We start from the raw sequence: 23,832 nt of genomic DNA, 5'->3' as shown, positions 1-23,832 counted from the left end.
AAGGCAGAGGGGGTCAAGTTGTTCACCAAAGCACCAGAGAGAAGGACGAGAAACAATGGTTGGAAACTGATCAAGGAGAGAAGCAACCTGGAATGAAGGAGACACTTCCTGACAGTGAGGACAATCAATCAGTGGAACAGCTTGCCTCCAGAAGTTGTAGGTGCTCCATCACTGGAGGTTTTTAAGAAGAGACTAGACAGTCACTTGTCTGAGACGGTATGGGTTCTCCTGCTTGGGCAGGGGGCTGGACTAGGAGACCTCCAAGGTCCCTTCCAGCTCTATTCTATTCAATTCAGGAGAAAACAAGCTGAGGAAGTCCGCCTCTCCCAGAACTTCAAAACCAGGCAGGAGAGACTGGACTAGACAACCTCCAAGGTCCCTTCCAGCTCTATTCTGATTCCGGATCCATGGAGCAGGGGCTCAGCATCTCTCACCTTTTCTTGGCTCCGCATGTCCTTCTCCTCCATCACTTGCAAAGGAGCAGGGATCTCGCAGACGCATTTATTTTTCCTCCGATTCTTCCGTTTCTGGCGCTTCTTCTCCTGCTTGAGTTCCCGCACCCTCTCCTCTTCGGAAAACTCTTCACACAGCTGCTCCAGCCGGCTGATGCCTTGCACCCGCTCCACTGCCATCTGCGGAGAAAGACAGCGATCAGCGGGGCAGCATAAAGGTGGCCTTTTGCTCCTCCCCCCCCCCATTTTAAACATTTTATTGGATCATAGAATAAAACACAAAAGCAAATAGTAAGATATAGTGGGGAAAAGGGAAAGGAAAGTGAGGGGGAGAAGGAAAAAAGAAAAGGCATTGATTTCCAACTTCCTCTGTTGCAGTAGAATAGAGCAGGAGTCAACCGGGCCGCATAAACAAGCAAAGCCCCATCCACGGGATGCAGGCAGCACACAAAACCACACTCCCTCCAGTCCAAGGGTAGGCAACCTCGGCTCTTTTATGACTCTTGGACTTCAACTCCCAGAATTCCTGAGCCAGCATGGCTCAGCATGGAAACCTCTCCCTTTCTCCTCAGCATGGCTGGCTCAGGAACTCTGGGAATTGAAGTCCACCAGTCATAAAAGAGCCAAGGTTGCCTACCCCTGCTCCAGTCCATGGAAAAACCTCTCTCCGCGTAACCGGTCCCTGGTGCCCAAAAGGTTGGGGACCTCTGGTTCAATAGAGCAATAACATCGAACCTCAACTTTTTACTTTTCCACAATAGTATAAAACTAGCCATTTCTATAACGACAAATCAATCTAATCAGTAAAACCCAAAATCAAAGTTTCCTTTTTTTCATCTCGAAGTCCAGAAGCAGTCTTCAAGCAGAAACAAAAGTACTTATATTTTTCCCTTTTAATCAAAACGGTCAATTTAGCCATCTCTGACAACTCCATCAGCTTCTGTAGCCCTTCGTCCACGGTGGGAATCAAAATGTTCTTCCATTTTTGTGCATACAATATAGTCTTGCTGCCATCAATATATATGTAAGATCAAAGTTCCAATTCCCCCCCCCAAAGTCTTTCTCAATTATGCCTTTTGCTCCTTCCCTAAAACCATTATCCCTACATTGGGACCCTGCATCCTATTCCTATTGTATCCAGTTTTGGTCGCCGTGATATAAAAAAAGATGTTGAGACTCTGAAAGAGTGAAAGACTTTAGAAAGAGTGCAGAGAAGAGCAACAAAGATGATTAAGGGACTGAAGGCTAAAACATACGACGGTTGCAGGAATTGGGTATGTCTAGTCCAGGAGTAGGCAACCTTGGCTCTTTTATGACTCGTGGACTTCAACTCCCAGAATTCCTGAGGCAGCCATGCTGAGGAGAAATGGAGAGGTTTCCATGCTGAGCCATGCTGGCTCAGGAATTCTGGGAGTTGAAGTCCCCGAGTCATAAAAGAGCCAAGGTTGCCTACTCCTGGTCTCGTCTAACAAAGAGAAGGCTTAGGGGGTGACATGATAGCAGAATTCCAATATCTCAGGGGCTGCCCCAAAGAAGAGGGAGTCAAAGCTATTCTCCAAGGCGCCTGAAGGCAGGACAAGAAGCAACAGATGGAAACTAATCAAGGAGAGAAGCAACCTAAAACTAAGGAGAAACTTCCTGACAATTAGAACAATTAACCAGTGAAACAGCTTGCCACTAGAGGTTGTAGGTGTTCCAACCCTGGAGGATATGAAGAAGAGATTGGGCAACCATTTGTTTGCAATGCTATAGTGCAGTGTTTCAACAAAAAAAACAACAGGAGGAGTCTGGTAGCATCTTTTCTGATTAACACATTTTATTAAAAGGCTACAGCTCATAAAAGCTGATGCCTTTGAATAACAATTGTAAGGTTAGTGGAAAAAGGGCTACCAGAGCCCTGATTTTTGGAACTATAATGTGGGGTACTTGATGCTCTCTGAGCTTGGCTGTTTGCTCTCTCCCCACTCCCTTCTAACACTGATGATGTTACCTAGCTGGGTAACGAAATGTCTGCAAGAAAACGACCAAGCTCAGAGAGCGCCAAGGGCTCCACAGTTCATTCCTGAGCCACAAATATTCTCTTCTATTGATAACAAGATTCTTTAAGGGAGAAAGCAGGGATTTTGCAGCCCAGAGAAGCCGATTTCTATTCCCAGGGATCGCCAAGAAAGGTCACGAAGAAACTTCCTGTTTCTTTCCCTCCAGGTAAGCAAGGAAACAGAGAGGCTACCTCAAAGCTTTTGCGCAAAGCATCGACTCCCAGATAGAAAAGCATCTGCCACGTCTGTTCCTCGGCCCGCAGCTTCTGCCAGATGCGGTGCAGCCGTTCATAAAGGTGGATGCCCAAGCAGGTGAGAACCTCTTCTTGGGCAATGTCTATTGTCTTCGCGTGTCTTTCTCGTCTCCTGGGGGAAACAAAAAAAAAAACGTGGCAAGAGGGTCCTAAGGCGGGCAATTCTCCTTTTGTAACTCAAAAATTATTTTTAGGAGTTTTCAGCACTGGCTTTTCGTAATCTGTGTGTCCAGGTAGTCCTTGACTCGGGACCGTTCGTTTAATGACAGTTCGAACTTACGACGGCCTCAAAAAACAACAACAACCAACTTACGGCCCGTCCTCAAGGTTATGACCATCGCCCCTGAAGTCACATGATTGCAATTTGGGTGGCAACGGACTCACATTTACGACTGGACGAACTGTGTCGTGGTCCCACGATCGCGATTTGCCACCTTCCCGGCCGCAAAATAAACTGGGGAAGCCGGATTTGATTAAGGACTATGTGATTCCCTGAATGACCACAGGATTTGTCTGCTTGCTTGCTTGCTTGTTTGTTTATTTTATTCGTTTAATGTTTGGGATAAAAATAGTTATAAAATCGGATCCAATCGTGTGATGACTCGCTTAATAATTGCATCGCTCAGGGACCAAAATTCCACCCATCATCCGAGCCACACCCTTTTTGTGGATCTGTGCAGTGCTGATGTATGGATATGAGGGATGGGCTGTGGATCGTGATCTTGGGCCTGCCAACTTGTCCCTCTCAATATCCCTTTCTGAATGCCACTGGAGAGAAGTGATCTCCAACGTGGCTGTTTAATTTCCGATGACAATTCATTTCTAATTGGCGAGTTTGTATCCCTTTAGAGCAGTGTTTCCCAACCTCGGCCATTTCTTCTTGGTGGACTTCAACTCCCAGAATTCCACTGACCGCACGGCCATTGCGAAGAATTCTGGCACCTGAAGTCATAAATGTTAAAAATGGTCCTAAACAGTGGTGGGATTCAGCCAGTTCGCACCACTTCGACAGAACTGGTAGCTAATTTTTTGTTGCCCAGGCCTAGAATGGACTTCCGGAAATGGCATCCACAGAGAGAACCAGTTGTTCACATATCTGAATCCCACCACTGGTCCTAAATGACTTTTTCTCAGTGCTGTTGTAACTCCAATCACTAAACTATTGACTGTATGTCGAGGACTACCTGGGTACCACAAGGGAGAGACAGAACAAGCAATCCATGAAGCAGTTGGTGCAAATAGCTTAAGCCGATTTGGAAAGCCCAAATTACTTTTCAAAAGGAATCCATGCAAAATATATATATATATATTCATTTACCCAACTCCTTGAAAACATCTCAAAAACCATGCTGGTAAAGGTGGTGTTTTTTGGGGGGGGCGGGGGGGAGATTGAACCTTCTTTTTCACTTTTAAATGGAAAAAAACAGACAGCCAACTTGCTTTAATAAACACATTAGTGACACCCCTCTGTGGGTTTGCTTATTTAGGAGAGCACATCTTTCTCCTTCTGTCCTGGCCACTTTTTTACAGAGGCACCCTGGAGAGCGTCTTAACAAACTGCATCACTGTCTGGTTTGGTGGCAGCAGAGCCTCAGATAGAAGGTCCATACAGAGAGTGGTAAGGACAGCCGAGAAGATCGTTAAGAAGCTCGCTTCCTGGTATTAGGGATGCTGCTTATAAGTGCTTATATGTGCTTAGAGCTCAGAGCATTGTTAAGAGGCCCCACATACCCACTTCACGGATTGTTCCTGTGGAAATGGGTCATGGCAACACCATCAGAAGCATTTTGAAGTCAAAATGGCTTGCTGCCAAGTTGTAGGATAGTTCAGTGGTTGAGTTAGAGCAGGGGTAGTCAACCTTGGCTCTTTTATGACTCGTGGACTTCAACTCCCAGAATTCCTGAGCCAGCTTAGCTCAGCTTAGCTGGCTCAGGAATTCTGGGAGTCAAAGTCCACGAGTCATAAAAGAGCCGAGGTTGCCTACCCCTGAGTTAGAGGTTGGAATGTGTTGACCCGAAAGCATTCTGCACCGTTTGTTTACCAGGATCAGAGATGGAGTTATTGATTTATATCCTGCCTTTATTTTTTTTATAACTAACTCAAAACATACCTTCCTCCTCCTACTTTCCCCACAACAACCCTGTGAGGTGGGCTGGATTGAGAGAGAATGAGTGGCCCAAAGTCACCCAGCCAGCTTTCATGCCTAAAGCGGGATTAGAACTGACTTTTCTCCTGGTGATTGGCCTAAAGTCACCCAGCTGGCTTTCATGCCTAAGGCAGGATTAGAACTCACTGTCTCCTGATGATTGGCCTAAAGTCACCCAGCTGGCTTTCATGCCTAAGGCGGGATTAGAACTCACTGTCTCCTGATGATTGGCCCAAAGTCACCCAGCTGGCTTTCATGCTAAGGCGGGATTAGAACTCACTGTCTCCTGATGATTGGCCCAAAGTCACCCAGCTGGCTTTCATGCTAAGGCGGGATTAGAACTCACTGTCTCCTGGTGATTGGCCCAAAATCACCCAGCTGCTTTTCATGGCTAAGGCTGGATTGAACTCACAGTCTTCTGCTTTCTAGCCTGGTGCCTTAACCACTAGACCAGGGGGTCTTCAAACTTGGCCCTTTTATGACTTGTGGACTTCAAATCCCAGAATTCCTCAGCCAGGCATGCTGGCTGAGGAATTCTGGGAGTTGAAGTCCACAAGTCATAAAAAGGCCAAGTTTGAAGACTCCTGGCACTAGACTAAACTGGATTACGGGCAGATTGAGAAAAGAGATTCCCCAGAGAACCCCTTATAAAACCACTGCTTGCAAAGGACATCGTTTCTTTGGCTTGCGTGGCGAACCCAGGTCCCAGCAGCACCGAGCAAAGCCACTCAGAAGGCCCCTTGAGTCAATGAGGGCCAGCAGCATGGCAGGCCGAGAGGGAGGTGCGGCAGACCCGCTCTCACAATGTATATCTTTGAGACAGAAATATACATTTTCTTTGAGAAATAGAAGCAAAAGCGCTAGAAAGCCCAGTCTAGCCAATTACATACTCGTACCCTCCTGCGAACTCGGGTTCGGCTCGGCCGAGGAGGTGGGCGATGAAGTCGGTCTCGCAGCAGACATGAATGTGGTGCTCGTGGGGGCAGCAGCGCAGGCCCTCGTAAAGGGTGGCACAATAACCTTTCTCCTTGCTGCAGTCCAGCTCGCCGATCAGGATGGTGTAAGCCCGCAAGACTTTGTTTTTGCAGTCGGTGCAAAACCTAGTTCAGGAAAAAAAAGAAAGGGAATTATAGTATGTCTTTTACAGTGTGCCTTTTTTTTTAAACCTAGTTCAGAAAAGGGAATTAGAGTATCTTTTTTTAAAAACCTAGTTCAGAAAAGAAAATTAGAGTATGTCTTTTTTAAAACCTAGTTTAGAAAAGGGAATTAGAGTATGTCTTTTTTCAAACTAGTTCAAAAAAGGGAATTAGAGTATGTCTTTTTAAAACCTAGTTCAGAAAAGGGAATTAGAGTGTCTTTTTAAAACCTGGTTTAGAAAAGGGAATTAGAGTATGTCTTTTTTAAAACCTGGTTTAGAAAAGGGAATTAGAGTATGTCTTTTTTAAAACCTAATTCAGAAAAGGAAATTAGAGTATGTCTTTTTTTTAAACCTAGTTCAGAAAAGGGAATTAGAGTATGTCTTTTTTAAAACCTAGTTCAGAAAAGGGAATTAGAGTATGTCTTTTTTTAAAACCTAGTTCAGAAAAGGGAATTAGAGTACCGGTATGTCTTTTTTAAAACCTAGTTTAGAAAAGGGAATTAGAGTATGTTTTTTTAAAAAATCTAGTTCAGAAAAGGGAATTAGAGTATGTCTTTTTAAAAACCTAGTTCAAAAAAGGGAATTAGAGTATGGTGTGTATTTTTTTCTAAAAAAAGAGTGAAACTACTTGATAGAAAGACATGTTTTAAGGGAGAAATCCTTAATGGAAAGACATTTGCCAGATGCAGTTTTCATGGTGATCAATAATTGGATGTACAGGTAGTCCTCGACTTACAACCAATTATTTAGTGACTGTCCAGAGTTACAACCACACTGAAAAATAGCAACAGAAATAGCACTTAGACTTATATACCACGTCACAGTGCTTTACAGCCCTCTCTAAGCGGTTTACAGAGTCAGCACATTGCTCCCAACAGTCTGGGTCCTCATTTTGAAATATACAGGGAGAGTCCAGGAAGAAGCAGATTCACTTAATAACTTAACAAGTGCAGTGATGCATTTAACCATTGTGGAAAGACGGGTCGTGAAATCGGGCAAAACTCACTCAACAACTGTCTCGCTTTGCAACAGAATGTTTTAGCTCAATGCTGGTCGTAAGTCGAGGACAACCCGTAAAGGAGTTTGTAGGCTCCTGAGAGGCTGATCAAAATAATCTAAAAAAAAAAATTAAAAACTGCCGAGTTGTTATTCAGACGCTGAGTCGTGTCTGACTCTTCACAATCCCACAGACCACAACATGCCAGGCCCAAATTCACAGTCCTTGTGTCCATGACACTATCTAACCACCTCGTGCTCTGCGGTCAGTGGTGGGATTCAGCTGGTTTGCACCAGTTTGGCAGAACCGGTAGCTAATTTTTTGTTGCCCAGGCCCAGAATGGACTTCCGGAAGCGGCATCCACACAGAGAACCGGTTGTTCACATATTTGAATCCCACCACTGTCTGCGGTCCCTTCTCCTTTGGCCTTCCATCTTTTCCCAATATCAGGGTCTTCTCCGAGGAGTCCTGCCTTCCCCATTTGGTGGCCAAAGTATTTGATCTTCGGGCTCTGTCCTTCCAGAGAACAGGCAGGGTTGATTTCCTTCAAAGTTCCTATAACTGGATTAATTTCCTTTAAATCCGCCCCCAGACGCTCCATTACTGACCACGCGGAGTAAAATGCCGAACAGGAAGAGAAGGAAAAGGCCGTTTCCAATCCCAGACACTCACCTGTGCTTCCGCAGGTAAGTTTCTAGTGTTTCTAACAGACAGTTAGAATCGATTAAGACGACTTCATCTCGACATTCCTGGGACATGAGTTCCCATATATCCATCCAGCAGCCTCTGAGGAAGGAGCAAAAAAAAAAAAAAAAAAAAGAGAGAGAGACAGAGAATATTTATTTAGGGAATGTATATGGCCATCCACCTCACCTGCGTCTGGATGGCGTTCAATATTACAAAAAATACAGAAAAATGGAAAACCTGTACAAGCTGGAGAAAAGACCACAAAGCCACACACACCCACATTCAGCACAGCGACGCAACGGGCTGCATCCCATACTCAGGGGGGAGCACCGAATATGAAGCCAGGAGAATTAAATAACCATGGTTCTGCGGCATTCACATGTCAGGGAAACCTAACAGTTTCCAATAGCTTGCGAGAGGTTGGTTTTGATCTAGAGCAGGGGTAGGCAACCTTGGCTCTTTTATGACTGGTGGACTTCAACTCCCAGAATTCCTGAGCCAGCATGGCTCAGCATGGAAACCTCTCCATTTCTCCTCAGCGTGGCTGGCCCAGGAATTCTGGGAGTTGAAGTCCACGAGTCATAAAAGAGCCACGGTTGCCTACTACTGATCTAGAGCAGGGGTAGGCAACCTTGGCTCTTTTATGACTCGTGGACTTCAACTCCCAGAATTCCTGAGCCGGCCTGGCTCAGCATGGAAACCTCTCCATTTCTCCTCAGCATGGCTGGCTCAGGAATTCTGGGAGTTGAAGTCCACGAGTCATAAAAGAACCAAGGTTTCCAACCCGATTTATAGGGATCCCTTGACTTATGACTGGTGACTTAACAATCATTTGAAGTTACAGCAGAACTGGAAAAGAGGATTTATGACTAGAATCCAAAGTTTCAATGATCACACACCCCCAGTCACATGACCATATTTTGGACCCTCAATAGTTCGACATGTCCCACGGGCACAGGACTGTGTTTTACAATGATTTTGCTGAAAAACAGCACTTTCTTCCAGGCAAAACCACACAACAGCTAACGGTGTGTTTGCTGAAGAACTGCTGGCAAAAAAGCCATAAAATCAGGTCGGTCACATGACAGACCCCATTTTATGAACATTATGACTTATGACCATATAGGTAGTCCTCGGTTTACAACCATTCATTTGGTGAGCGTTTGAAGTTACAACGGCACAGAAAAAAAAGTGACTTATGACCGGTAACGTCAAACTTCTCAATTTCTTGCTTATTGCTGTTTTTACAAGTGTTGTTTTTTTTTTTTAATCATTATAAGTTTGGCCCTTTGAAAATTATGAGGAGCGTTTGTGTTCTGTTTTACCTGGTTTTTGCATGAAATCTACACAACCGGGTGTTTAAGGAACAATCAAAAGGGATAAAGGAGTCCCTGTACATTTTACTCCGCTAAGAGTTGCCGACGATCAGGAGTGGTGATCAAGTCTGTTTCAAGGCCACTGAGCCAGCGCTGTCCGAAAACATTTCCTCGGTCGTGTGGCCAGTGTGATGCCATGGAACGCTGTTACATTCCCAACGAAGTGGTACCTATTTCAGGTAGTCCTCGACTTACAACAGTTTGTTTCGTGACCGTTCGAAGTTATGGCAGTACTGAAAAACCTAACTTACGAACGTTTTTCACACTTATGACCTTTGCAGCATCCCCATCGGTCACGCGATCAAAATTCAGACGCTTGGCAACTGACTCATATTTGTGACGGTTGCAGTATCCCCACGAGTCACGTGATCCCCTTTTGCAACCTTCTGACAAGCAAAGTCAATGGGGGAAAGCCAGATTCACTTAACAACTGTGCTACTAACTTCACAACTGCAGTGATTCACTTAACAACTGTGTCAAGAAAGATTGTAAAGTGAGGCAAACTCATTTAACAAATGTCTCACTTCGCAGCAGATATTTTGACCTCAGTTGTGGTCGTAAGTCAAGGACTACCGGGATCTGCTCGCCTTTGTGTGCTTTCGAACTGCGGGGTTGGCTGGAGCTGAGGTGAGGACGAGAGCTCGCCCCTGTTGTGTGGCGCTCGGGTCTTGAACCCGGGCTGCTGGCTTTCCAGCCGACGAGCCCAGCGTCTTAACCCACTGAGCCACCGCGTCACCCTATTTAAGAAGCAAACAATTCAATATTTTCCGATATGGTTTACCTGCTGGCTCCCTGGAAAGGTCCACAGTAGAAAGTGATCCTACACTTGCTCTCCTTCCTGTCTTCTTCGCTAGATCTTTTATCTGCACCTAACTTCTCTGTGCTCGGGGTGCTACCGTTCCCTTCGCTAGGGTATACAGCATTAAAAGAAGAATTCAGATGTATTACCACTGGGTCAATGGATGCATTTCTTTTGTGGATCCTTAGGCCTCCTTAGCCCTTCACGGACCCACGTTTAAAACCCTCACAAAACAGAAAATTGATTATGCCACAGGTGTGGAACAACCAGGCCTCCATCTGCGGTTATTGTACTCTGCTCAACTAATCGACAAAAATAAAAGGGCAAGGCCCCATAACGGCATCAAAGGAGCCACGCAGGCTTAGAACGGACAAGCAGAGCAATTAACAGAAGAAGAAAAAAGCCAAATAGGCCTGGAAATTTGGTAACCACTGAACAGCCCCATAAGCGTGAATCATAATGCTTAAAAACGTGCCTCCCTGCCACCGAAGAGGAGTTAAAATTGAATTTCCACTAAAAGAGACTGGAGGGAAAAGTCAGAGCTTGTTGTCTAGAGGCAGTCTTCGACTTACGATGCTACATTTAGTGACTGTTCAAAGTTACAACGGCACTGAAAAAAGTGACATGACCATTTTTCACACTTACGATCATTAGAGCATCCCCGTGGTCATGTGATCAAAATTCAGATGCTTGGCAAGCGATTCATATTTATGACGGTTGAAGTGTCCCGGGGGTTCCTGTGATCCCCTTTTGTGACTTTCTGACAAGCAAAGTCAATGGGGAAGCCAGATTCACTTAACAACCGTGTGACCAGTTAAACAACCGCAGCAATTCACTTACCAACTGTGGCAAGAAAGGTCGTGAAACGGGGCAAAACCCACTTAACAGCTGCCTCACTTAGCAAGAGAAATGTTGGGCTCAGCGGTGATCGTAAGTCGAGGACTCCCTGTATACTCTGAAACCACGGAGTTGATTTCTATTACAAAAATTGACTGTAATTTTTATTACCGTTCATATGGGAAGTCTGAGATCCCCAGAAAATGTTTTGTAGAAGGGGGGGGAATTCAATTTTACATCCCCGATGCTGTCACTTCCAACTGCACGCACACCCCAAAAATAAACACAATGCTTGCCCTGATACAACATTTTTGGGGGGTAAAAATATCACTAAAATGGGTTAAATTGCTTGTTTTCACCCACGATGTTGGCTGGCTAGGGAAGATTTCCATTAAGACGGTGCCACAAATGGGCAATTACTGGTGCCAACCTTCACCAGGGGTTTTTATACTCCTAATTTTTCATTGGTAGAGAAAGTCTGTTTTTAACTCTGTTTTTTTAACATTACAGTTTGAGGCCAGCAGGCACAAAAGCACCATTATTTTGTCCATTTCTTCTTCTTTTCTACATCCAGCTGTTTACCAACTAAGCCACTTCCTGCCAAGGTGTGCCCCCCCAAAAACGACAGACTGGCACCCGTTTCGTGGGTGTGCTTTTTTATTAACACTTACCCCAAGGGTTTCGGTTTGTGTGTGTCCAACGAATGCAATTGGCACCGCTTGTTCTTCTTACTTTTCGGAATTGCATCAATCATTTCATTTAATTTGGACCTTTGGGGAGAGGGGGGGGATGGAAAAAAAAACACTTAAAAAAAAAAACCCGGAGAAGCCCATTCAAACATTATATTTCTCATCCAACATGATTTTGTATGAAGTCCCACTAAAGTTGCTCTTTCATAAACTCTAACTCTACAGGTAGTCCTCAACTTACAACAGTTCATTTAGTGACCGTTCAAAGTTACAATGGCACTGAAAAAAGTGACTTTTTCACCCTTACGACCGTTGCATTATCCCCATGGGGTCACATGATCAAAATTCAGATGCTTGGCAACTGACTTGTATTTGTGATGGTTGCAGTGTCCCGGGGGTCATGTGATCCCCTTTTGCAACCTTCTGACAAGCAAAGTCAATGGGGAAGCCAGATTCACTTAGCGACTGGATCACTAAGTTAACAACTGCTGTGATTCACTTAACAACTGTGGCAAGAAAGGTCATAAAGTGGGGCAAACTCACTTAACAGCTTTCTTGCTTAACAGCACAAATTTTGGACTCAGTTGTGGTTGTTAAGTCTACCTGCATTTGCAGGATGTCGACAGCTATCTTGGGATTGCGGCTAGTGTGAGGTTTAGGTGTGGACTATGTAATAATCTGTGGGTAAAGGAGTGGCATAATCCCCGTAGGAAACCATAGCTTGTCATTGGCTGACTGACTTGCCTAGATCAAGACCCGCCAGGGTGCAGTCAGAGGTTCATCTATGGTTATTTTCCTATTCCAGCCTTCAGCCAAATCTTGGAGTGGCCACAAATGAAGTCACTCTACCCCAATGTATCTATGATTCTTTTCCCACTCTGCACAGAAGGTGAATTGGGCAATCACTAAATTTGACAAAACAGGGGTGGGCAGCTATGGCCCCTTTACATCCTGTGGACCAACTCCCAGAATTCCTGAGCCAGTCCACAAGTTGTAAAGGATCCATTGTTGCTCATAGGAAAGAGATAGATTGAGCACATAGAGAGATGGACAGATGGATAGATAGATGGATGGATGGACGAATAGATGGAGGGAGGGATGAATAGATAAAAAGTGAATGGGAGACAAAAAGGTCTTCAAATGGGTCAGATCAGAAAAGGTTAAATGTTTTTTAAATGAAACTATAAAAAAATAAATAAAAAACCTGGTGGAGTTTGCTGGTGTCAACCCTTCAAGGCAGGCCAATTCAAAGAACAGGTGAGATAAATTTTCCAGGAGTGCAACTACTTTATTAACAGAATCTTGAAGACCTGTCCAGGTTTCTCTCCATCTCATCTTACATTAAACAAAAATCAAGATAGGGTGATCTTGATTCCCCCCTCCCACTTCCCTCTATCTCGGGACTGTACAATTTATGCAATTTTTTGCAAGTTCCCTCTTGAAGGACTTACGCCTGCCTCAAATCTGCTTACTACTTTATTCATTTGTTAAAATTTATATGCTATCTGTCTCATGGGTCATGGCAACTATGAGCAGCTAATAGCCAGACAGCCAAGAAAATGGAGGATAAAAACAAATGAATACAGTAGAGTAGAGTAGAGTAGAGTAGAGTAGAATAGAAGTAGAATAGAATAGAACTTTGTCACTTTAAATGTACACTAACCAGCATACATTAAAATGAGATTTCGTTGCATACAGCTCTCAAAGGGTAACTTCCAATATACACCACATAAACATGACAAAAATGAATAAATAAGATTATGCATATACCCATATACACATATATATGTGGCCCAGAGAAACAACATAGTCTAGTTCAGATGTATACATATATCTGGCGAGAAAAATGAATCTTGTGAGTTTACCAGATGGATAGCATAGGGGAACATAGGGAACAAATTACCGCTCCTCATAGTTTTGCTATCTTGCCTGGCATCCAACCGATGTGACTTAACCAGTTTAGCACCAAAGTCAGCTTAGTGGATCATGCAAATACAGCAGTCCTCGCCTTACAACCATTCATTTAGTGACTATTCAAAGTTACAATGGCACTGAAAAACATGACTTATTACCAGTTTTCACACAACCATTGCAGCCTTCCCATGGTCATGTGATCAAAAATCGGGCACTTGGCAACTGGCTCGTATTTATGACGGTGGCAGTGTCCCCGGGGTCTTGCGATCACCTTTTGCGACTTTCTGACAAGCAAAGTCAATGGGGAAGCCAGATTCACTTAACAACCATGTTACTAACTTAACAACTGCAGTGATTCACTTAGCAACTGTGGCAAGAAAGGTCACTCAATGGGGCAAAACTCACTTAACAAGTGTCTTGCTTAGCAACAGAAATTTTGGGCTTAACTGTGGTCGTAAGTTGACGGCTACTTGTATGGAGACAGCTTTATGAAGGCTTTCCCCTTAAAAAAAAAAAAAAAAAATCTCCCCACCCACTCCTGAGTGATATGGCAAGATGCTGGCCCTCAGTGATCTTACCCATGCACATAGAAAAGCGTGTAAAGCTTCTTTGCATCCCTCATGCAGCTCGGAGTGACAGAAAGGATTCCCTTTGACCCGACCGTGAGGGGCTCGAGGGCGGGGTTGCCGGACTCCACCAGCTGAGAGAAGAGGCGCTCCACGCTACGGCGGCAGCCAACACAGGGGACAAGCTGAGAAAGGGCGCTCAGGACTTCACGTGACGTCACCATCATGGCGATGTTCAAATCTTGCTGCTTCAGCATGCTATGCCTCTGGAGAGGGGAAAGAGGAAACGGTTTAAAGCGGTTCAGGGCAGTACAGACTGCTGTAGTTAGGAAAGTATGTTTGTTTGCTTGTTGGTTTGCAAAATTTATACAGCCACGCATCTTAATAGAGTAACAGAGTTGGAAGGGACCTTGGAGGTCTTCTAGTCCAACTCCCTGCTCAGGCAGGAAACCCTATACCAGGGGTAGGCAACCTTGGCTCTTTTATGACTCGTGGACTTCAACTCCCAGAATTCCTGAGCCAGCCATGCTGAGGGGAAAGGGAGAGGTTTCCAAGCTGAGTCATTCTGGCTCAGGATTTCTGGGAGTTGAAGTCCACGAGTCATAAAAGAGCCAAGGTTGCCTACCCCTGGGCTAAGCCATTTCAGATAGATGGCTGTCCAGTCTCTTCTTAAAAACCTCCAGTGTTGGAGCAGCCACTTCTGGAGGCAAAGTTGTTCCACTGATTCTACCTGTCAGGAAATTTCTCCTCAGTGCTAGGTTGTTTCCCGTTTGATGAGTTTCCATCCCTTGCTTCTTGTCCTGCCTTCAGGCGCTTTGGAGAATAGCTTGACTCCCTCTTCTTTGGGGCAGCCCCTGAGATATTGGAACACTGCTATCATGTCCCCCCTCGTCCTTCTCTTCATTAAACTAGACATACCCAATTCCAGCAACTGTTCCTTATATGTTTTAGCCTCCAGTCCCCTAATCATCTTTGTTGCTCTTCTCTGCACAATTTCTAGAGTTTTAACATCTTTATATTGTGATGACAAAACTGGATGCAACATTCCATCTTAAACAAACATCTCTGGGTGGCCACAAATAATATATAAAAATCACAAGCTATATATATAGCGCTTAGACTTATATACCGCTTCACAATGCTTTACAGCCCTCTCTAAGCGGTTTACAGAGTCAGCCTATTGCCCCCAACAATGTGGGTCTTCATTTTGCCGACCTCAGAAGGATGGAAGGCTGAGTCAATCAGCCTTCCGCCAGGATCAAATTCAAGTTCTTCATCTACTTTAGTCTCCAGTCCTCTAATCCAGAATTTCCCAACTTTTCCAGGTTTGGCAGCCCGGGAGGGGGGATGATTTTGTGGGTGCAGCAGGCACATGGTGCACACATGCACGGACACTGTTCCTTGCGCGAGTGGGGCCAAGAGTGCCTGTGAAGCGTGCGAGGCCTTGAGGGGTTATTCCGCTCACGCAAGTGAGGCCCCGAACGTCTACAATGCTCGCGCAAGTGGGCCCACAAAGCTTGCACACAGCCCAGAACGCCTGTGGTGCTCATATGAGGCCCCCAAATGCCCGTGACGCTCATGTGAGTGGGCCCACAAAGCTCACCCAAGGCCCAGAATGTCTGAGACGCTCATATCAGTGAGGCCCCCAAATGCCTGTGACACTCACGCAAGTGGGCCCACAAAGCTCGCCCAAGGCCCTGAATGCCTGTGACCGTTCGTATGAGGGCCCCAAATGCCCATGACACTCGCGCAAGTGGGCCCACAAAGCTCGCATGAGGCCCAGAACGCCTGTGACGTTCGTATGAGGCCCCCGAATGCCTGTGACGCTCGCGCGAGTGGGCCCACAAAGCTCGCATGAGGCCCAGAACGCCTGTGATGCTCGTATGAGTGAGGCCTGCAAATGCCTGTGACGCTCCCGTGGGCCCACAAAGCTTGCACGAGGCCCAGAATGCCTGTGATGCTCATATGAGGCCCCCAAATGCCTGTGATGCTCATGTGAGTGGGCCCATAAAGCTCGCACAAGACCCAGAACGCCTGTGATGCTCGTATGAGGCCCCCGAATACCCGTGATACTCGCGTGAGTGGGGCTGTGAGCATTTGTGCGCACACACACACACACACCCATTAGCCAGCCACTCACGCAGCCCGGTTGTGAATAGGCCACAGACCAGTAGTGGGACGCGGCCCACAGGTTGGGGATCCCTGCTCTAATCATCTTTGTGATTTTTTTAAAGCCCCAGCCCTCGGATCTTGCAACATAAGATACTGCCGTACCTGAATGAACTGCTTCAACTGAGCTCCGTTGTGCTGATGTCCATCGAGGCTTAGCATGTTATCAGGAAATTCCATCACCATCTGCACGAAAAGAACGTGGACAGTTGAGTTCTGGCACCAGGTAGAAAAGCAGGAGTGGAGGCCACAGGGACTATTTGTACCGTCTCCGCCGCAGCCCTTTTGACTGGGGGGATGTTCGTTACATAAAACACACGGATGTGAGGGTAAGATTTTGGCAGGGTGCCCATGCTGCAGAACGGACATGGCCATTTTAAGACCTTGTCTGCGAGTCACATACAGGTAGTCCTCGACGTACATCGGTTCATTTAATGAGTGTTAAAAATTACAACAGCACAGCAAAAAGTGACTTAGGACCGTTTCTCATACTTCCGACCGTTGCAGCATCCCCCACAGTCACAATTAAAATTCAGACCCTTGCCAACTGGTTCATATTAGTGATGGTTTCAGTGTCCCCAGGGGTCATGTGATCCCCTTTAGCAGCCTTCCGACAAGCAAAGTCAATGGGGAAGCCAGATTCAACTAACAACCATGTTACGAATTTAACAACTGCAATGATTCACTTAACCAATAGTGGCAAGGAAATTTGTAAAATGGGGCAAAACTCACTTAACCAATGTTTCACTTAGCGACATAAATGTTGGGCTCCATTGTGGTCGTACATTGAGACCACCTGTAGTCACTCTGTCACTTCCTTCGAGGCAATCTATCCAAAGTCACACATTGGAAGACCTCTCCCTGCTCAAGTCACTAGATTCATATATCAGTGGAGACAAGGAATGCGGACAGTCCTTGACTTACAATCATTTGTTTAGTGACCGTTTGCGTGAAACTCTGAAGAACAGTCGTAAGTCCCCTTTTTTCAGGGGCGTTGAACGGTCACTAAACAAATGTACCCAACTTGAGAAAATCCACAGAAGTAGCAAGAATAACCCAGGTGTCCCTTTGGCAGCCTCTAAGCCAGGTCCCTTTATCCAGGGGTGTCTGCAGGGGAGGGCTCCGAAAATTCAAAATGGTGGCCAAGGTGGAGCAATGTAAGCCCCGCCCCTTTTCTACATATATATGTCACAATGCACACGAAAGCAGCACAACCTCAATTTTATGGTTGTGGCCATCGTTTCCTTCCTCCTATTACATATCCTTCTCCATTTAGCAGGCCTGGTGCCTGGATTTTTCAGCGATGTCTCCCCTGCTATTTTATTCCGGCTGCTCTTTGTACCTAGTTCATTTCAGATTTTTTCAGAATATATACAGGTAGTCCTCAACTTACAACAGTTCCTTTAGTGACCATTCAAAGTTACAACAGCCCTGAAAAAAAGTGGCTTATGACCATTTTTCACACTGACCGCCACTGCAGCACCCCCTTGGTCACGTGATCAAAATTCAGATGCTTGACAAGTGGCTCCTATTTATGACGGTCGCCGTGTCCCGGGGTTACAAGATCAGCTTTTGTGACCTTCTGACAAGCAAAGTCAATGGGGAAGCCAGATTCACTTAACAACCGTGCTACTAACTTCACAACTGCAAGGATTCACTTAACGATGGTGGCAAACCCGTTTAACAAATGTTTCACTTAGCGACATAAATTTTGGGCTCTGTTGTGGTCGTAACTCGAGGACTACCTGTACTGACAATTTATTTCCGGGTGCAATTCAAGGTGCTGGTCATTACCTTTAAAGCCCTAGATGGCACAGGGCCAGGTTATCTGCAGGACTGCTGTTCCCTATAGACATCTACTCATCCTACCAGGTCAGATATGGTCCCTTCCCCCTAAATATTGTCATCTGATGGGAGCTAGGAAGCACATCTTTTCCATGACAGCCCCAGCCTTATGGAAGAGGTCCCCAACCCCCGGTCTCTGGACCGGTACCGGGCCACGGCATGCCAGCAACCGGGCCGCACAAACAAGTAAAGCCCCATCCTCGGGATGCAGGCAACACACAAAACCACGTCCCCTCTGGTCCATGGAAAAACCTCTCTCCACGGAACCGGTCCCTGGTGCCCAAAAGGTTGGGGACCTCTGCCTTATGATGCATTCTACCCCATGAAGTTGGGCAGGCTTCTTAAGCTTTAACTTTCCATAAGACTTTGAAGATCTGCCTTTTCTCCTAAGTGTTGGGAAAAAAATTAGTGGATGCCCCTTTAGCACAGATTGATGCTAATGGGTGCTAAACTGTTTTTAACATTTTACGATTCAACTGGCTTATAGTTTTAATATGATTTTATGCAGGTGCATCGTCCTCAACTTACAACCATTCGTTTAATGACTGTTCCAAGTTACCACGGCACTGAAAAAGGTGACTTATGGCCAGTTCTCACACTGATGGCTGGAGCAGCATCCCCATAGTCACACGGTCAACCTCAGGGTGCTTGGCAACCGGCATGTGTTTACGAGGGGTTGTAACGTCCCAGGATCCTGGGATTGTCACTTGCAAGCTTACCATTTTTCACACAACCGTTGCAGCCCTCCCCCATCCCATTGGTCACGTGATCAAAATTCGGGCACTTGGCAACTGACATGTATTTATGATGGTTGTAGTGTCCCGGGGTCATGCGACCCACTGACAAGCAAAGTCAACGGAGGAATGCCAGATTCGCTTCATGACTGCATGGTTCGCTTCATGACTGCATGATTTGCTTAATGACTGCATGATTCGCTGAAGAAGCCCTGGCAAAAAGGGTTGTAAAATGGGAAACGACTCGCTCGGCAACACACCTTTTCCGTGCTTGGCAACGGAAATGTGGGCCTCAATTGTGGTCTTTTAATTTGGATGTCTTTTAATTTGGATGGGACGTTCATCCAGAGTTGTTGAAAAGTTAAGACGGGTGGATAAATATTTTTAAATAAATAAATATTTAACGGCTAAGAAGCACACTGATCACAAGGGCCTGCTCTCAACTAACCCTTGCCCCCCAGTGCCAAATCTTTGAAGTGGATTGCTCAACTTGTTCTTTGATGAGGTCAAGGGTCTTGGAGGAAGGATCTTGTCCGCTTCTGACCGAGTGCAAAGGAAAGACCTTTGATCTAATCCAACATTCCTCTGCCTCACATCGTAAAGAAGGGTGCCCTCTCTATGCAAGCATTCTCTGAGGCGGGAAACAAGGGTTGGAAGCTGATCAAAGAGAGAAGCAACCTGGAATTAAGGAAAAACTTCCTGACAGTGAGGACAATCAACCAGTGGAACAGCTTGCCACCAGAAGTTGCAAGTGCTCCATCACTGGAGATCTTTAAGAAGAGACTAGACCAGGGGTAGTCAACCTTGGCTCTTTTATGACTCGTGGACTTCAACTCCCAGAATTCCTGAGCCAGCTAAGCTGTCTGAGATGGTATAGGGCCGTGGTGGCGAACCTGTGGCACGCAGAGCCCTCTCTGTGGGCACGCGCACCGTCGCCCCAGTCCTAGGCCTTCAGCTGGGTATTATAAAACCTTTTTGCTTTAGGCCTCTGCTGCCGTGTGCAAAAAAAAAAAAAAGGTTCAATCAATCAATTTCAACTTCTTGCGGGAAAAAAAAGATCTCGCAAAGTTGGAATTGATTGATTGAACTTTTTAGTCCCACCCAGTCTGCCGTTACCACCGCAGCCACGCCCACCCAATGGGCCACGCCCACCCAGCACCTGACAATACATAAGTAGGTTTTGGGTTGCAGTTTGGGCACTCGGTCTCTAAAAGGTTCACCATCACTGGTATAGGTCCTCCTGCTTAAGCGGCGGGCTGGACTAGAAGACCTTTAAGGTCCCTTCCAGCTCTATTCCTATTCCTATTCTATCTATGGAGATTCTCAGTCATCCAGGTCAGGGTTGTCCCAAAGGTGCTTTTTCAGGAGGCAACTGGACTTTCTTGTTTTTTCTTTGAAGACCAGTCCGAAGAAAGTCCAGTTGCCTCCTGGAAAAGCACCTTTGGGACAACCCTGACCTGGATGACTGAGAATCTCCATGGACATTTAGCCGTGCACTTTGGGATGGACACCCTTCGAATGGTGAAGGAGTATAAATGGATTTCCAGAAAACATTGCAGACTACAGGAACCGTTTGCGCTTCAGTTTGAGATGCAGACAACACAAACTCATCCCCAACAGCCTGTGTGCCTGTTTTCAACACAGAAGGGACCCAGGGCAGAAAACATCCTGCAGCCAAGAAGGCTCCACAAACATTTGCACCACTCAGGTGACCCTGAGGACACAGGTAACCCTCCAGGTGGCCTCAAGGACTCTCTAAAAGAGTGTAAATGACCAGCTGTCTGCAAGGAGTATGAATCCTTCCATTCCCCACCATCCAGTCAGAGCCGAAGAAGCTTCTTGGATGAGAAGCAAAACGTCTTCAAAGAAAAACAAGAAAGTCCATTTGCCTTCTGAAAAAAGCATCTTTGGGACTCTCCAGAAGGAAAGCTGCACCAAAACTGCCTTCTAACAATACAGTACAGATAGTCCTTGACTTACAACAGTTCATTTAGTGACCGAGTTTACAACAACACTGAAAAAAGTGACTTATATACCGTTTTTCACACTGACGACCGTTGTAGCATCCCCCGTGGTCAAAATTCAGACACTTGGCAACTGACTCACATTTATGACGGTTGCAATGTCCCCGGGGTCACGTCATCACCTTTTGCAGCCTTCTAGCAAAGTCAACGGGGGAAGCCAAATTCGGTTCCCAACCGTGTTACCAACTTAACAACTGCAGTGATTCACTTAACAACTGTGGCAAAAAAGATTGTAAAATGGGGGCACAAACTCACTTAACAAATGTCTCTGCTCAGTAACCGAAATTTTGGCCTCAGTTGTAGTTGTAGGTCAAGGACTACCTGTACATCTTAAAGCTAGTAATAAATAAATAATAACTCCTAATAAATGTTTATTAATCAAATAAAAAATGGCTGTTTTCAAACAGCTGGGAAAAATACTGACTTGCGGGGGGGAAAAAACAGCCAAGGTTGACACTGCAGTTTAGTCCTTGACTTACAGCCACAATTGAGATGGGAGTGTTTGTCATAAATTGGTCGTAAAGCGAGTCATCATGTGACTGGACCTGATTTTTTAAGTCCATTTTTACTGCGGTTGTTAGGATAATAAACTAGGTAAATCCAGGTTCCCTAATGAACTTTCCTTTTTTTGCCAGAAATTGGCAAAAAAGATCGCAAATCTCAATCATGTGATCTCGGGACATTGTAACCGATCACAGGTATGAACCAGCAGCTATGCTCACCGAATTGCAGTCATGTGACCATGGGGGTGATGTGACCGTCAAAATTGCAAGAACAGGTTGTAAAGCACCTTTTCTGTTGCAACTTTGAATAGTCCTTAAATGAATGGTCATAAACCGAAGAATACCTATAATTGAGATTAACTGGTTATGTCAGTACAGACCCCAGGCTTTTAGCTGATTTGGTTAAGGGTATTATATATATCATGGTTTTTATGCAATGACCTGGTTTGTACAACAGGTTAAATCAATTGTTGCTGACTGAGAATCGAATCGAATCGAATCGAATCGAAGCTGGAAGGGATCTTGGAGGTCTTCTAATCCAACCCTCTGCTCAAGCAGGAGAATTTATACGTTTCAGACAGGTGAATGTCCAGTTTCCTCTTAAAAACCTCCAGTGATGGAGCACCCATAATTTCTAGAGGCAAGCTGTTCCACTGGTTAACTGTCCTCATTGTCAGGAAGTTTCTCCTTAATTCCAGGTTGCTTCTCTCGTTGATGAGTTTCCATCCGTTGCTTCTTGTCCTGCCCTCTGGTGCTTTGGAGAATAGTTTGACGCCCTCTTCTTTGTGGCAGCCCCTCAAATACTGGAACACTGCTATCGTGTCTCCCCTGTTTCTTCTTTTCTTTAGACTAGCCAAACCCAAGTTCTGCAGCCGTTCTTCGTATCTTTTAGTCTCCAGGCCTCTGATCATCTTAGTTGCTCTTCTCTGAACTTTTTCCAAGGTCTCAACATCTTTATGGTAGTACGGTGTCCAAAATTGGTTACAGTATTCCAGGTGTGGCCTTATTAGTGTTTTATAAAGCGGTACTAATACTGAGCATAGACTATAATACAGTGATGGCGAACCTTTTAGAGACCGAGTGCCCAAACTGCAACCCAAAACTCACTTATTTATTGCAAAGTGCCAGGACCGCATCAGCATTGTGGTGCTCTCAGGGGGAGCAGGGGTGTGGCCCACTGGGTGGGCATGTTCCAACATAAACGTGGTGGTCACGGCAGACTGGGTGCATGTGGCTAGGGTGGGTGGACCAGGACCAGGGTGGCAGGGACCAGTCCCTCGCCATCTTTGGGGTATCCCCGGGGGGCCAATGCCACTTGCTAGCTCACTTCCTGCCCCATTGCTTCCAAACACCACATGCTCGCTACTCAGGCGAACTCTGCTGGGGCAACGGCGTGTGTGCCCACAGAGAGGGCTCTGAGTGCCGCCTCTGGCACACGTGCCATAGGTTCGCCACCACTGCTATAATACATCTCATCTGCAATCCTCAACATATGACCAAAACTGCTAAGCAAGACATTTGTTCCATGGGTTTTGCCCATTTTATAACCTTTCTTACCACAGTTGTTAAATGAATCGCTGCAGTTGTTAAGTTAGTAACATGGCTGTTAAGCGAATCTAGCTTCCCCATTGACTTTGCTTATCAGAAAGTCCCAAAAGGGGATCACAGGACCCCGGGACACTGTAACCGTCATAAATATGAGTCAGGTGCCAAGCGTTTGAATTTAGATCACATGACCATGGTTATGCTGCAACGGTAAGTGTGAAAAATGGTCGTGTCACTTTTTTCAGTGCCATTGTAACTATGAACTGTCTCTAAACGAACTGTTGTAAGTCAAGGACTATCCATATACTATCTTGAGGGCCTGGAGAATAATTATTATAATTAAGACTGGTTGATACGTATGGACTTGATACGTTGATACTTGTGGACTTCAACTCCCAGAATTCCTTAGCCAGGCATGCTGGCTGAGGAATTCTGGGAGTTGAAGTCCACAAGTCATAAAAGGGCCAAGTTTGAAGACCCTTGATTAAGACCATCCAGGAACATAGCTGATTTCTGTGGTCGTAAGTAGAGTTACGTTGCCGGCCCTTACAGAGATTCATAGAATCTTAAGATCTGGAAAACTTCCCTTGAGGTCATCTAGCCCAACCCGCTGTACAGTGCAGGAAACCAAATTAAATCAACCTTGACGGGCAAGCTTGAACATGTCCAGTAAAGCTAAGTCATCCGTTCTATTTTCAAATCACATTCCTGTATCTTTTTAGAACTAATCCCAGGTCTGCTCTGAGATAATTGTCAGAAGTTATATTTAAATGTAATCTACCTACAGATCCAACAGTGACCTTAGATTCTTTTAACGCCTTGCGCTCTACCTTTCTGAAGTTATTTTCATATCAGTCCCATTTCCAGAGCACCATGGTGGTGCTCGGCTGAGGATTGGCAGGCAGTGTGAGCTGCCTTGCACAACCAGACCTTCACGCACAACTACGAAGCTCTTCAGAGATCCTCCTGGTGTAAGACAGGGGCTGCTATTCCAAGGCAGCTGGAGATGCTGTGCAATCCGGCATAAGGATGCAGGCATCACCAAAACCCCGAATTTTTCATTAAACAGCCCCAAAACTCCTACAATCCTGGCAAGGAGAGAAGCAACCTAGAACTAA

At 45.6% G+C, this 23,832-nt stretch overlaps 1 protein-coding gene across 2 annotated transcripts in view; it reads right to left on the bottom strand.

Moving 5' to 3' along the window:
- GGNBP2 (gametogenetin binding protein 2) overlaps nt 1-23,832 on the bottom strand; it is a 45,754-nt gene that overhangs the window by 15,629 nt on the left and 6,293 nt on the right. The window contains exons 2-8 of one of the 2 annotated variants that reach the window (XM_015824145.1): nt 16,169-16,249; nt 13,907-14,160; nt 11,397-11,495; nt 7,699-7,812; nt 5,782-5,991; nt 2,683-2,857; nt 435-632 (exon numbers count right to left, since the gene is read on the bottom strand). In XM_015824145.1, the coding sequence (XP_015679631.1) occupies nt 435-632; nt 2,683-2,857; nt 5,782-5,991; nt 7,699-7,812; nt 11,397-11,495; nt 13,907-14,160; nt 16,169-16,249 (1,131 nt within the window). The remainder of the gene's footprint in view (nt 1-434; nt 633-2,682; nt 2,858-5,781; nt 5,992-7,698; nt 7,813-11,396; nt 11,496-13,906; nt 14,161-16,168; nt 16,250-23,832) is intronic. The other variant, XM_015824144.1, reaches the window with a different exon arrangement.

The sequence above is a fragment of the Protobothrops mucrosquamatus genome, unplaced genomic scaffold (genome assembly GCF_001527695.2).
Source record: "Protobothrops mucrosquamatus isolate PMUCROS unplaced genomic scaffold, P.Mucros_1.0 scaffold2139, whole genome shotgun sequence".
Lineage (NCBI taxonomy): Eukaryota > Metazoa > Chordata > Lepidosauria > Squamata > Viperidae > Protobothrops > Protobothrops mucrosquamatus.
Note: the sequence above shows the minus strand (reverse complement) of the source record. Positions and strands in the feature narration are given on the sequence as shown.